The following is a 15,513-nucleotide window of genomic DNA, read 5'->3' as shown; positions in this document are numbered from 1 at the left end:
ATTAAAATTGAATGATGATTATCTACTTTGTAAGACATAAAAATCATCTCAGAACTTTATGAACATTAAGATAATTTTTTAATATACTGAAAATGTTTGTCTGAAATCTCATTTTGACTCATTAAATACATTTTTTTCCTGTAGCTCCGGTATTCAGGAAATAGCACTGTACTTTGTTAAAATGAAATACTAAATGCAAACGTTTAAAAATCTGCATGTTGCCAAAGTACTAAGTGTATAGATAATTTGGGGGGTGTTGGGAAACCATATTTGATAAAGATATTATGAATAATGTAAATTGATGTCCAAATTTTATTGAAATTTCATAACCCCAGAAAATATAGTGAATTTCTCAAATTAAATGAAAAGGGCTGCACTTTCAGTTTCCACCATTTAGCTATTTCTCAGATATGCTTCATTTTTTGTGATACTAGTTTCATAAGAAGAAAAATCTGAGTTGTTTTCTTGGGTTGAAGTATCTAGGGCCAGGACTTAGAGAACTGACAAAGACTTAATCTGCTCTGTTTTCACACAGGAATGTTGGCCATTTCCTCTCTCTGGTTGATAACTGCACAGATTCCTATTTACTTTGTAGTCCATTTTCTCCTAATTCATGAATCAACTTTGTCTAAAGGTTACCTCAGAAGCCAAGCAGGTGTTATCAAAAGACACTTTTGTGGCAGACAGATAAGTGTCAGTGACAGTTATATCATCAAGCTCTGTGCTGAAATGGTCAGACTCCTTGATGACACTGTAATTTAGGGCCACACTGTAGTTAGCAGGTTTCTCTGTTTGTTTCTTCTGTTTGCAGTTGCAGAGCTTTCTGAAGGCTGCACGGAATTTCTGGGACATGAGATTGTAAATCACTGGGTTGATGGCACTGTTGAGATAAATGCAAATTCTGCAAAAGAGCAAGAACCAATTTTCTTGGAAAGGGCTGGAGAGAAATGAGTTGACAACCACGAGAGTCCTGTAGGGCATCCATAAAAGGGCAAACAGAATTACAACCACTGCCAGCATCTTGGTGACCTGTGGAGAAATAGAAAGAAATGCAGTACAGACACAAATAAAAACAAAATAAAACAATACTCCTCCCCCTATCTAAACCTTTAGTTCCCCAAGATGTAGTCTCCAACAAGAACTTAGGCAAAAGTAGTTTATTTGAGAGGTGATCCTAGGAACCAGGATTAAGGGTGTAGAAGAGAATGCAATAGAGGAGGAAAAACCAGAATAAGCATATTATTGACGTGGCTCCTGTTGTGGGCAACATGGATCAAAAAATGCACTTCAGAATTGTCAGTTCCAAGGAAGAGAGGCTGGGCCATTTATCTACCTGCTGCCAGCTTCCATCTGTTGAAGGGTGCTTTAGAGATTTTTAGTCCTCTGTACTTCCAGGACTCTTTTGCCTGAGAACTTCTGGGAGCTTTACAGATAAACTTGAGGCAGAGAAGAAGAGAGACAGACAGTAGCTACCTGATGTGGGATGTTGTCTGCCTGTGGGAACCAACCATCCACTGTAGCCATGGCTGAAATCAAAGTTGGACTAAGAGGATGTTAGCACAGCTCTCTGAAATGTTTGTGACAAGCATTAGGAAACCTAGGGTCTAATCCATCTTTACTTACCTTATGTGTAACCTTAGGAAATTATCTCAAACTTTCTCGTCATTTTTAAAAAGATGACCGCTAAGGGGATCTTAACCCTTGACTTGGTGTTGTCAGCACCCCGCTCTCCCAAGTGAGCTAACCAGCCATCCCTATATAGGGATCTGAACCCTTGGCTTTGGTGTTATCAGCACCACACTCTCCCAAGTGAGCCACAGGCTTTCCCTTATCTCAAACTTTCTTATAGCTCATCTATAAAATGGAGCTAACATTTGCTCTCCTACATCCGATGATGTTAGCATAATAGTGTGAAAAGGATAAAGCGAAAAAGCCAATGGTTATTGAATGTCAACTATGTGCCAGACACTATACTAGGTGTGACATATTTGTTATGATGTTTTAAAAAGCTTAAAACCTTCCAAAATAGGTATTGTACCTGTTATTTTTCAAATTAGAAAACCGAAGTACAGAGGCTAACTACTTTAGTCGAAGCTGCAGAGTCTTAGAGTCAGAATTGGAATCCAAGTCAGCCTAAATCCAAGGCTTTTGCTCTTCTCACTAAAAGGAAATGGAGGACAGGGAAAACTCACTTTGGAATTTTACCTAGAGCTGACCCCACTCCTCAGTACAAGCAATGCACAGGAGGCAGGTGGGATGAGATTAATATCCAAGATTGTCCAGGGACAAGATTATCAAAGGGCATAATTTAGCAGAGTCTTCTCTCACTCAACTCTTTCCTCAGTGAAATGCTGGAGATTGATCTGGACTCACAGTTAGATCATCTGGCTTTGACTCTATAAATGGTTTTAAGACCTTAATCAAATCATTAATCTGTACCTCCATTACTACTCCTGAAAATATGCCTGATAATTTTGTTAAATTTACTTTGTAGAGTTATTGAGGATATAAAATAAAGTAATGGACATAATAGGGCTTTGAAACTGCAAAGCACTATGGAAATATTACCATCTGATTAATAACAATATAAAGAGATCATAATATTTCAACTATATGACAGGTGCATTAGAATTGTAGCAGTGATTGCCTTTGGGTGCAGAGATAATAACTTGGTTGCTTTTAAGAGCAATACTTTATACATTTTAAAATAAGTTTTCAGTTATCTTCAGTCTCTCACAGAGTTTGAGACATTTCAGCTTCGTCAGACCAAACTGTCTAGATGATCTGGGTTTGAAAACTACCCAAAATAGAATGAATCGATTCTTTGTCCCCCATTCCTCTTAACCTCCTTGCTGTGTCAGTGAAACTCCCACTATCTGCTCTGTCTTGTTCTGGCATTGCGGAAGGTCACCCTGTCCTTAGAGAGGGCTTTTAAAAGTTCTTTAGTGTAGAAATAAAGATTCCACATGTAGACACCTGCTCTGTCATTAGTGTCTACTATAAACTCAGTTCCCAGCCTCATACTTAATCCTGGTAATAGAATCCACATTGTTAGAACACCTGCCTTTGTTCCTTAACACCCACAGTCTTCTCATCCTGGGGCTCTGTCTTGCCCTTGACCATGCCTCTTCCATCCCAACTAGGAATTCTCTATGTGCCTTGCATTGTGGGGGTAAGGCTACCCTCGTGTTACTGTAGATTCTTCCTAGATCTATAGTAATTGCTTCCCTCCTTCCTCAGCTCTCCTGATTTCATTTGCTCCATGACATCTCATCAATGGGCACATGTAGTCTTTATCTCTCTTTGGACCACCCCTATTCCTACTGCTTCTCTGCAGTGACACTCAGGAGCTATCCACCTAATCTCAAGTTACTGTGCTTCCTCTGCATTCAGGGCCATTTTCTCATTTTCTTCAAGCTCTCTCAGCCCTCCAAGAATGTGTCTCAGAACCTCCTGTTGCATCCCACTCATTGCTCACTGAGCTTCTCTTCTGACTCAGTGCATGTAGGATACCAACATTCCACATTTTACCACTGGGACATTTTCTTCAAGCTCTCTCAGCCCTCCAAGAATGTGTCTCAGGACCTCCTGTTGCATCCCACTCATTGCTCGCTGAGCTTCTCTTCTGACTCAGTGCATGTAGGATACCAACATTCCACATTTTACCACTGGGAGCAGAGAAGTTCATCAGTTGGAAGATGTGATTTCCACAGTGGTTCGTATAGTACCAGATAAGACAGCCCAGACAGTCTGACTTCTTTTAGAGATAAAGAGAGTCTACCCAGCCAAGAGGTTAACTGAAACCTGATTTTTTTCTAAGCAGGTTTTTTAAGATTATAAGTAAATATTTTAGTTGGTCCTAGGGAATCAAGACTTGATTCAATGATAAATATTCTGAGCTTTGGAAGGAGCTATAGTAATTAACATCTTCATTTTTATTATCAGCATAATCATCATCATCATTACCTTCATCCCTGCCTTTGTCCCCTGCCTACTACCCCAGGTTCTCTGACATCAAGTCAGTCCTTTACGCTTGCCAACATCCTCCTACTCCATGCCAAGGACTAAGCATCCTACATTGAAGTCCCTGGCTTGATGTACAATTAGACTGCTACCATCACATTTGAGTTCTTTATGACGGCCCAGGTAATTTGATAAGTTCTATATAAATATTATCTTATTTAATGCTTACAATAACTTCATGAGTAAGATAGTATTAGTTTTATTTTGCATATGAAAAAAATTGAGTTTCAGATGGTTTATGTGATTTGTCTAAAGACACATAAGCAGTAAGTGACAAAGCTGTGATTCAAACCCAAGTCTGCTTAAGTCAAGGCCATGCTCTTTCCTTTATACTTTACCCTCCCTATGAAAGTCTCTTGCATTTTCAATGATGAGATTTCTACTGTGTCATCCCCACTATGGTCACTAAAAACATTTAACTTCTAAGTATCAACCCAACACACTTACTGCTGATAAATATCAGAAGAATGTTTGAATTCCATCCACCTTTGTATTTCTCTCTACAGCTGTCAGGTGAAACATCGAATCCACATTTAACATCTATCTGCCTCTTTTCAATTAAAGTCAGTGAGGGGAGCACTTTTTATTGTGTTAAAGAAGAGCAACCTGTTTAAAGTCAGTATTTCTCCTGGGTGCTTCTATAGCCCCCATGTATACTTGGACATCCCTCACAAACATTTCATTGCAATGAACTACCCTTGAACAAGTGTTGGAGCTGTGCAGGTCCACGGATTTTTAAAAATAAATATATTGGAAAATTTTGGGCTAGGTATGTCATGAATGCATGACATATGTAATCAAACAGTTAAATAGTCTACTTAATGGCAGGCTATTAGTAGTTAAGAAGTTATTAATTAATGGCCACAAACCAGGGAAAAGACATGATGTACTTAGTAGTTTTATACTAGGATTTTCGACTGTGCAGGGGTTGGGGCCCCTAACCTCTGCATTGTTCAGAGGTCAACTGTACTTGTCCATCTCTCCAGTAAATGATGAGCTTCTTCAGGGCAGGGGTAAATTTACTCATTTTTTCAGGGATTTAATATAGTATATGACTTTAAGCAGCCCTCAGAAAAAGTTGAATAAATTCAGGCATGGAAGGAATTATTTCAAAATATGTAACCATGATCCTTTTCTGGGTTTTAAGATTCTAAAGTATTGTTAGAACATTTTTGTAAAAGTTTTATTTTTTAATTTATAAAATCCCTTAAATGGAGGTTAGATTAATTGGTAAAATGAGTTGTTAATACATTTCAACTTTTTGTTTGAAATATATTTTTAAAAATGTAAGGAGGTGTGAAATGAAACACATATAAAGATGTTTCTAAGACTGACCCAGAGGAAACTATGTCTCCAGTGAGATGATAGAGCATATATTTAATCTCACGCATAATTATTTTTAGTTCATTTCAAATATCTTTGATTGAGCTTAGTCACTTTCAAAAATGTTCACAGGTTTTTAGTATAGACACAGCTTGGATTTTAACTGCTCTTACTCAATACAGGAGCAAATACCTAAAAAGGAAATGTCCTGGAGATTGTCTTTCATAGCCAGTTAATTTCACTGTGGTTGTTGAAGTTTTATTTCTGCTGCTATTCCTTATCCTAAATAAAGTGACGAAAATGCAGATTTGGAAAACATTTTTGGGCCTTTGTTTTTAAGAACTGAAATTTTTGCTGGGGTAGTGCATGGCATAAGCTGTGATATGAAAGATGCTTCTTTACATCAGCCTCTGCCCCTAAGCTTAGCAGCTTAGAAACAGCATGGCACAGTCTTTGGGAAAAAATGATCTTAGGATATATTTTTGGTTGGGAAGGAACTTATCCATTCATTCTAATTATTTATTTGCATCCTTATTGTGTATCAGTCAATTTTCTGGTTCTTAAAGGTTTTACAATGATCCAGAGAAACATGGTTAATACCTGAAACTCTGAAATCTGATGGGCAGTTAAAATACAAAATGACAAATGCTAAAAGAGAGGAAAGTTTTGGCTCCATGAGAGCACCTGATCTGGACTTGGAGTTGAAGCATGCAAGTGACATCTAAACCAAAATCTATGGTAAATAGCAGTGGGGAGAGCGTTCCTGCAGAGATTTGGGGTGTGTGACCATCCAGAAGCATGAGAGTACGGCATTACATGGGGACTAAAAGTAACTTAGTATGACAGTTCCAACTGCAGACCGTGTAAAGAGGTGAATCTATCCCCTTCCCTAGTAAGCCTGTGGAAACCATTACAGAAGCCATTATTTTTACATGATGAAGTGATGACACACTCTGTGGAGTGCTGGGCTTCCACGGATAGGATAGAAAGAGAGACACAGCTGCTAAAGGACATAGAGCTGCAGGACGGAAAGCTGAGTTCTGAAAATGTCAGCTCTGTGGAGTCATTGTAGTCAACACGGAAGCAGGCAGCCATTTTTGCAGTGTGCATTGAAGGCAGGCAAAGGAGTCTGTGAAAATCAATTAATTCAAATGTAGTGTTTAAAAAGAGAGATTGACAGCAGAGACTGTTGACAAGAGCAAGGTAAGAACAGGAGGGTCTAGTCTTGATGGGCCTCTGTTTTTGACCACCTTGGTTAAGGGTTATCTGTAGAGCTGCAGGACGGAAAGCTGAGTTCTGAAAATGTCAGCTCTGTGGAGTCATTGTAGTCAACACGGAAGAAGGCAGCCATTTTTGCAGTGTGCATTGAGGGCAGGCAAAGGAGTCTGAGAAAATCAATTAATTCAAATGTAGTGTTTAAAAAGAGAGATTGACAGCAGAGACTGTTGACAAGAGCAAGGTGAGAACAGGAGGGTCTAGTCTTGATGGGCCTCTGTTTTTGACCACCTTGGTTAAGGGTTATCTCCTTTGTGAGAATCAGCTGGAAATGTTGATATAAAGCTCTACTATATATCTTTTACTGTTCGGTGTATTTAAATATGTGGAACAGTGGCATTATAGCTCTCTTAAGAAAGTTTGGATTCAGTCCTTTTCAACACACCCTTTTATCATCTTTATAAAGCCTCTAGATAAAGATCTTGTTTGGGAATTTTTTAAAAATGTGATTGGATATATTTATATCTGATTGTTAAAATTAAGATTATAGTTCCTCAAGAGGGCACGAGTTCAACTCTGTGTATGTGTGCTACGTGGAAAAAACAGGCTAATTGGGTTCTCTCTTCTAGTCTGCTGAGGAAACTTGTATTACCAACTACTATCACTACTAGTAGTACTGTGACTCTTACTACAAGTTCTGAAACTATTACCTAAAATTTTTATATTGCATTTTTTTAAAGACTAATGTAAGATTTATAAAAAAGTTTCAAAGATAATGCAGAGAGTTTCAATATACTGCACACTACTATTATTAACCACTTACATTGATATGGCACCTTTGTCACAATTAATGAATCAGTGTTGATAATTTTTATATGGAATTAATTAATTCTATAAATTATTCACTTTTCATTAGTTTTTCCTAATGTCCTTTTCCTGTTTCAGGATCCCATCCAGGATACCACAGTATAGTTAGTTAGCAGGTCTCCTTAGATTCCTCTGGGCTAAAACAGTTTCTTTAACTTTCCTTGTTTTTGATGGCCTTGATAGTTTTGAGGAATATATTAGGAATTTTATAGAATGTACCTCAGTATGACTCTGACTGATGTTTTCCACATGCTTAGACTGGGGTTATGGATTTTTAGGAAGAAGTTCACAGAAGTGAAGTACCAATCTCATCACAACATATCAAGGATGCACACTGTCAACTTGACTTTTGACTGATGATGTTAACCTTGTGTATTGTTTCATTGAGATATAATTTACATGTAATTAAATTCATCCTCTTACAGTGTACAATTCAAGGGTTTTGTATATTCACAGAGCTGTGCCACCATCACCACAATCTGATTTTAGAATGATTAATTAATTTAATTTTCATTAATCTAACAAGAACCCCATTACCCATTAGCAGTCACTCTCAAACTTGCCTCACCTCCCCCAACCCTAGGCAACCACTAATCTACTTTATGTCTCTACAGATTGCCTATTCTGAACATTTCATATGAATGGGATCATGTAGTCCTTTTGTAAGACCAACTTCTTTCATACAACATAATGTTTATAAGGTTCATCATATTGTAGCTTGTATTGGTATCTCATTTCTTTTTATTGTTGAATAACATTCCATTGTATGTATATATCACATTTTATTCATCCAATCATTTTTACTTTTGCTTGTAATAATACTTCTATGAATAGTTGTGTACTGGTTTTATGTGGATGTATGTTTTTATATTGGATTTATACCTAGGAGTGGAATTGTTGGTTTGTATATTACTTTTTAAGTTGTAAAGTATTCAAAGATATTTAACATTTATTTAATATTTAAAAGAATGCTGAGAGATAATTATTACCATAATATCTAGTAAAAATGTATTAACTGATTTTTCAAAGATATTAGGACTCAGGAAAGATACAGAGTAAAGACAAAACTGAAACGGTTGGGATGCATTCTTATGCTGCTCTTGAAAATTGAAGAATAACTACAGAGAAACATGAATAAGATGGGAATTCTGGGATGAAATTATTATTTATCAATATTAATAAAAACTTTCATTTGTCAGACAAACCAGTTTGGAGTGGATTGACAAAAGAATGGGAGAAGAAATGGAGACAATATATATATACACATATATATAATTATAAACACATCTTCTGAGAGTTTTGCTGGGAAAGGGGGTAAAGAAATAAAGGGCTTGCCAGAGGGGGGTGAAGAATATATTATTTATTTATTTATTTAAGATGAAAGGTATTACAGCATCTTTGTTTACTGTAAAGAGGAACACATTTATGATCCAGGACAGAGAGGAAGAGGAAAATTGGAGGAAGTGTGTTCTGGCATAGGGAATAACATCCAGGACACAAGTGGTAGTGTTGGCTTTTTCTCAAGTGTATACACAAATTTACTTTTTCAATCTCTGCTTCATCTTTCTTAGCTACACTTAAAAGATAAAGATAATGCATGAGAAAATGCCACCTTCCTCAAAGACCCAGTGAATACTGAATGGAATTCTGATAGTATTTAATCATTGAGTTCTTTGGGATTAATAAAGTACTTTCATTGTCATTAACCCACTTTGTGTTCATTTCCCTCTGAGATATGTAGGACAAGTGTTATCATTCCCGTTTTGCTGATGAGGAAATGGATGTGGAGCTCAGAGAAGCAGAAAAATAAGGCTCATTTAAAAGTAGCAAAGCTGGTTATTGAACCAAGTTCTTTTGACTCTAGGTTTAGCTTTCTTTGCAGATAATCACAAAAATCAATATACATAGTGAGCTGAAGAATTCTAATGGCTGTAAATATTGTTTATGAACTATCTGGAAGGGATACTATTGTTGCCAGGAATCATTGGTAACCTTGGACTCACTTGTGATTTTTTTGCCCCATATAGGAGTGCTACATTTTAAAAGTACTGATTAGTGAGAAGAAAGTTGCGATAACGTGGCAGATAGGAGTCCTTCACAGTAATCTATTTCCTGGGGGAAAAACAAATAAGAAAATTGAAAATGCAAAAATAATCAAATAAGATAATGGAAACTTCTATTTCTTGGGCCACAGCCCAGTCAACAGCATGTCATTTATTAGGTTCTGATTACATGGAATTCTGGGGACATTTTGATTAATTGCCAGAGATCAGGTTATTAGTCTGCCTGGGAAGTTGTAAAGGTCTGATTCATACTTCAGTTTCTAGGAGATTTAGATGAAATTCTTGTACTAATTCAGAAAAATTTCTAAATGTTAATTCTACATATGATTTGGAAAAAATTTTGTGCATGGTCATGGGTCTTGCTATTGTCTGGAAATTCTTCCTTTGGAGTAGCTGTGGCATAGTCCTTCTCTGTGTTAATGAGTGACAAAGTGTATTAGGTATAAAAGAAAGAGTTGGAATTGGCATCCAACATCTTGGTTTCACAATCCATCTCTGCTTCTGAGGATACTGGGAAGGTCACATGACTTATGTCTAAAGCTCATCCAAACTCCAGGGCAATCTTAAATAGTGAATAAGCTTTGTTAGTACCAAAAAGGCAAATCTATACAACAGTAGGTGACAACTACATTGTTAAACCTGTATTTGAAGACTCTCTCTTTTATAATGAGTGATTTTCAAGGGCATCACAGCAGGTAACTTTAATTTGTGAATTTATCAGTTTTGGATCTCACATTGTATAATGCCAAGCTCTGTTTTTGGCTTGAGGAACAAAGTAAATCAACAACAAATTTTCACTATATCTCTACAAAAGTTGGGAGGAGTCCTTAGTACATATAACTGCCACGTAATGAGTGCTCAATGCACAGTTGAATTATTATTGAGTAAATGCTTATTTTTTTAACAAATGTTAAAATATAATTATGGAGTTCTGTGTAGCTTTAGGGTTCTTCAAATTAGCAAAGTGCCCTACTTCTTGTACTTCTGGCTGGAATACTCCCATTTTCAGAAGTGCACTTCCTTCTGGAAACATTTCTTGGTTAATGAATACAAAACAGTTAGCCTTTAATATTTTAATGCTATTCTTTGAAGGGTAACAATACATTCTGTGTTTGGATTCTGTCCATGTTCTCTGGCATTTCTGCGTATTAATGAAGTGTTCTGTAACTGGGTATATTTTGCTCTCAGATAACCCTCAGCAAAATGATCGATGACCCTTTGCATTTTGTTACATTAATTTAGCCAGATGAAGGAGAAACTTGACTTGATAATTAAATAAATCTGAATTGAGCCAATCTTCTACACTGATTGTGGGCTCTGGGAATTTCTTCTTGCAGATTGTTCTGCTTTGTTTTGACTTATGCCTAGATATTAGGTTTTTAAAAGACAGTTATAATCAATGTGGGACACTTCATGTCATGAAGTGAGATCATTGGTAAGGTTTAAAAGTTGAATGATGGGGCTAGAAAAAAGCTTAGAATCAACTCAAAGTCAGTTAAAGTATAATAAAAGTAAATAAAAGCTGAGTGGTGGTTCACAGAGGAGAGATCATGGATTGGCATACTCTGCATTGTTTATTACTTATGGATTTCTTGACAAGAAATCACCCAGGGATGCTAATGCATGGGTTCTTGACTTACCTGTCAAGCACTGTAACCAATGCTCCATTCAGAATAGCCATTCTGGCAAGAACTACCGAGTGTTTTCTGGGCTCTTTTCTGATTAAAAATGCCCATGAGAATATTAGCAGAGGTTTACAATAGAGAACCTTTAGTTGTATTTGGTAATGCTTGAGAAGAAAAAGTAGAGTTTAAGAGGAAAAAATGGTAATACAGGACTTAAAGTATGAATTTATAAGTGTTGTGTATACAGTGAAATGGAAAATTTTTTTTCTTTCACAATTGTAGAGGGTGCTGAGGAAAGTAAGCAGAGCTGCTTCCTGAGTGGGACATTTGAGGGGACAGCAAACTAGACTTTATATCATAGAGGGGCTGCATGTCCCAGTGGGATCACGAGTTGGCACTGCCATTGAGAAGATACTAGAGCAGAGATGACAGGTGGATTTATGAGACAGCATATTGCTATGTTTGACAAGACGTGATCCTTCCTTTGTGACACTCCCAGTTCTCCAGAAAAATAACTGAGCATCACCAAGTGCAAGTATGAAGGTACGTCTTGAGGAAAATGGACAGAGCTCCACATCCAAATCTGATATAGGGTGAATCCTCCGGTCCTTGTACTTTCCTTCAAGAGCAAAGCTAGAGACAAGCACACACGCGTGAAGGGTGGGAAAACTGATGGGACTTTGAGCTGTCCCAGTTAGTGGAACTGAAGTTCAATACTGCTATACCAAAATTTCTCAGTGTAAGAGGGGCCTCAACTGATTGTAAGCCTAGCTTTCTGAGAATCTCTGACAGTCTGTGTTAAATGGGGACTATGCAATATTTTCTTAGCATGTTTCAATCTAGAATGAGAATAATGGGATGAAAATTAAAGGTATTCTCATCCATCAATAGGAATTAGCAGATGAAAGGGAGAAAGAGAATTAAGACATAGAAATACCTACCATGCAACACGCAATGTGCTTGGTATTTTATTCATAATAGCCCTACTTTATCTGCATTTTATGCAGGATAATACTGATGTCAGAAAATTCATGTGCTAATGATTAAAAGCAATATTGTTAATGATGTATATATTTAACTTCAAAGTCTTTTTTTTTTCTTCACTATAATACCTTGAATTTTTGGAAGAAATATTTTTCCTGAATGTTGTAAAACCAAAAAACAAAACTTGGGCTTAAATGTTGGAATTGCTTCATAATAGCCCTACTTTATCTGCATTTTATGCAGGATAATACTGATGTCAGAAAATTCATGTGCTAATGGTTAAAAGCAATATTGTTAATGATGTATATATTTAACTTCAAAGTCTTTTTTTTTTCTTCACTATAATACCTTGAATTTTTGGAATAAATATTTTTCCTGAATGTTGTAAAACCAAAAAACAAAACTTGGGCTTAAATGTTGGAATTGGTAGAGGGTGTATGTAGGAGGGAAGCAGGGAGAACGAAAAACCAATTCTTATTCCTACAGAAGGGTTAATGCCTACAGCACCTAACAAAGATATTCCTGTTCACACTGTGATATCAAGTCCTGATGGAACATATTTGTTAAATATTTCTGATTTTAGGGTTCTTCTGTTAAGGGTGAAGAACAGCTGTGTCTTAAGTAACATTTGCAGCTAGCCTTGAGGATTGAATGTAAAACTTCCGGCAATTCTAGCAACTATTATAGTGTGAATATCTCAGTATTGATTATGGAGTTGGTAATTGTGCCTGATGAAAGTCTGGCTTCTCTCCTGTTGCTTGTGTGTTTTCTTGTTCACAGGAGGCAAATATTTGGAAACATGCTGAGAAAGGAAAAACTCAGCAGGCAGAATCGGGATTCAAATTACAATAACATCACAATTTAGAAAATAAAATGTCATTCAGAATTCTTCCATGAGCCATGCTGGAACAATGCTACAGTTCATCGGCCATGGGTTGAGTTTGCCATTTAGCCTTTTCTAAGTGTTCTCTCTTCCAGGTAAATTATTGGTAAATAGCTAAGTATGTGGAAAAGTCTGCTTGAATACATCTTGCTTTGATTTTGTTTTACCTTTGCTCTCTAGGGTACAATTACAGCTCCTGGTCGTTTTCCTTTTTAGAACCATACTTTAGAAATTCTAAATGGGGTATCTTGGCTGGCTCTGAGCTGAGAATCCAGCTGCTAGCTGCAACATTTTTCTGAAGATACTGATCCGTTCTGAGGGAGATGTTCCCCAACCTTGTCTCTCCCCTGTGCTTCTCTGGCTATCCAGCCTGGTAAGGGTAACATTGAAGACTAAGATACAGACAAGTAATTCTTCAGCTGCTCATGCAGTAAGAGCTGGGAAATCAAAGAGGATATTTTAAAATTCAAAATGTGAATGATGGAGGGGAAGAGAGGCGATGATGATGTCTAAATAGAAGTGAAACTCTCAGAACTGCCAAATTTTTAGTGGGCATTTAGTGTCTTGCTTCTAAAAGTCTTGGACAAAGTCCCTCATCATGGGGCAGAGAGTGCCTGGGAGACATCCAACTTCTTCTCCACCTGTGTGTCTCCCTGGGGAGACAGGTTGTGCCATGCTCAGGGCTGTCTGGAGTTGCAGAGCTAATTTTTCACCTGTCCCAAAAGAACACACAGATACAGCCAAAAGGAAGAAGGTATGTTTCTCTCCTTCAGCAAACCGTAAATTTAATCTTTTTCACTGACTTTAGCTTTTTGATGTGTTAAATAGGATACTCAAAAATCAGAAGACTTGGTTTGAAATCTCAATTTTACCACCCATTATCCCCCAAATCTTTATGAGCCTTGGTGTCTGCATTTAATATGAGGATCAATCTCAAGAAGAACATGAAAACACATTGTCACATGTAGTATATACCTTTCTAGTGTAAGAGGCTGTTATGTTCTTTATCCTGTCTTGAAATCTGCATCCTTGGTAAGGGATGCCAGCTTTATCACCCCGTATTAGTAACAGACTGAATGAAGTGTCTTTGCATTTATCTGCTTCTTACCTGTTTGACTAGAAACTCATTTGAGTCTACAAGCCATGCTGGCCCTGGCTCTGAAGCTCTCAACACAGATTACTAATGCATCAGAGCCTCTCTTGATTGATGTGGTCCGGGTTGCTTTGCAGTTCTAGTAGAGAGGTTAGGGGAACCGGTATGGAGACAGACATAGCTGGATTGTAATTCTACAATTCACTAATGCTTTTCTATGTCCTGCTGCCCCCATGGAGTTCTATGTGGCTGTTTTACACTTTCAGCCTGAATCACAAATGTCATTATTATGTTGTGTCTGGTTTCTTTTCTAGTATGTAAGATCTCGATGGCAGGAATAATGTTTGCTGTATATTTTTATCTCTAACCTCTAAAACAGGGTTTTGCATCAAAATATACTTTAAGTTAAAAATTAAAATCAATATGTAGAGATTTCTTCTAAAAAAATCATGATAGATCACATTGGAATTATGGTAAAGAAAATTTTATGGGGAACAGTCTGCTGTTCTGAGAAGTAAAGAACTTTTGGCTACATGGTTATGAAGGTCTTAGAAAAAGTTAAGGTCTGAGGGGATGCTAACTCAATGTGATGTATGCTGAATGATTTCCCATGACTGTATGTGGATTGACGCTGGGTTAATATATACCAAAGTAAAATGGGATTTGTCTCCAGAAGTTACAAATCTCACTTTGACAGGTATTCTTGTTCTGTCCTATCAGTCTGCTGTCACATTCAATCATTGTGATTTCTCTGTCATTCATGAAGTTGTAGAAAGCTATTCCTGCCAATGTCACTCTGCATCTATGGATTATATATTTGTATTTTTAGAGCCTGTTGAAATCAGAGACTCTCAAATATAATGGGCAAAGCATTTTCTTTCAAGGATACAGAGTTAAGACGAAGGCAGGGGATGCACTTACTGCTAATTTAGGCTGCCTGTGATAAACTTGAACTTTCTCTTTTATTGCTAATTTTGTGGAATTCAAATATATTTATTTAATATGTATTTATCATTTATTTAATGAGCACTTATTAGGCACCAGTACCTATACTAAATATTCAATATTTTCACAAATAAACTCTTAAATAGAAATAGTTCAGGGGTCAGCATGCTGTTACCCTAAAGGGCCAGAGAGTAAATATTTTAGACTTTGTAGGCTATACAATCTCTGTCATGACTACTCTTAACTGCCAATGCAGTGAGAAAGCAGCCATAGACAATGCAGAAACAAATGGCCGTGGCTCTATAAGTCCCATTAAAACTTTATTTGGGAAAACAAGCAGTAGAGCTGGATTTAGCCAATGAGCATAGTTTGCCAACTGGTGAAATAGTTAAATACTTTCACTAAAAACAAACAAATGGTGTATGACCTACTTCAAACTCTTGTTGTAACATATGGCTATTTTTTTCAAGTTCTTCATCTAATTATCAACAG

General features: G+C 36.9%; 1 protein-coding gene across 1 annotated transcript in view; it reads right to left on the bottom strand.

Moving 5' to 3' along the window:
- Window positions 1–492: 492 nt before the first annotated feature.
- TRHR (thyrotropin-releasing hormone receptor) overlaps window positions 493–15,513 on the bottom strand; it is a 38,194-nt gene continuing 23,173 nt past the window's right edge. The window contains exon 2 of the mRNA XM_008593632.1: window positions 493–1,029. Within this exon, the coding sequence (XP_008591854.1) occupies window positions 619–1,029 (411 nt within the window). The 3' untranslated portion in view covers window positions 493–618. The remainder of the gene's footprint in view (window positions 1,030–15,513) is intronic.

This window comes from Galeopterus variegatus, unplaced genomic scaffold (genome assembly GCF_000696425.1).
Source record: "Galeopterus variegatus unplaced genomic scaffold, G_variegatus-3.0.2 Scaffold9421, whole genome shotgun sequence".
NCBI classification, from domain to species: domain Eukaryota; kingdom Metazoa; phylum Chordata; class Mammalia; order Dermoptera; family Cynocephalidae; genus Galeopterus; species Galeopterus variegatus.
The sequence above is the reverse complement of the archived record's forward strand: the minus strand, read 5'-3'. Positions and strand labels throughout refer to the sequence as shown.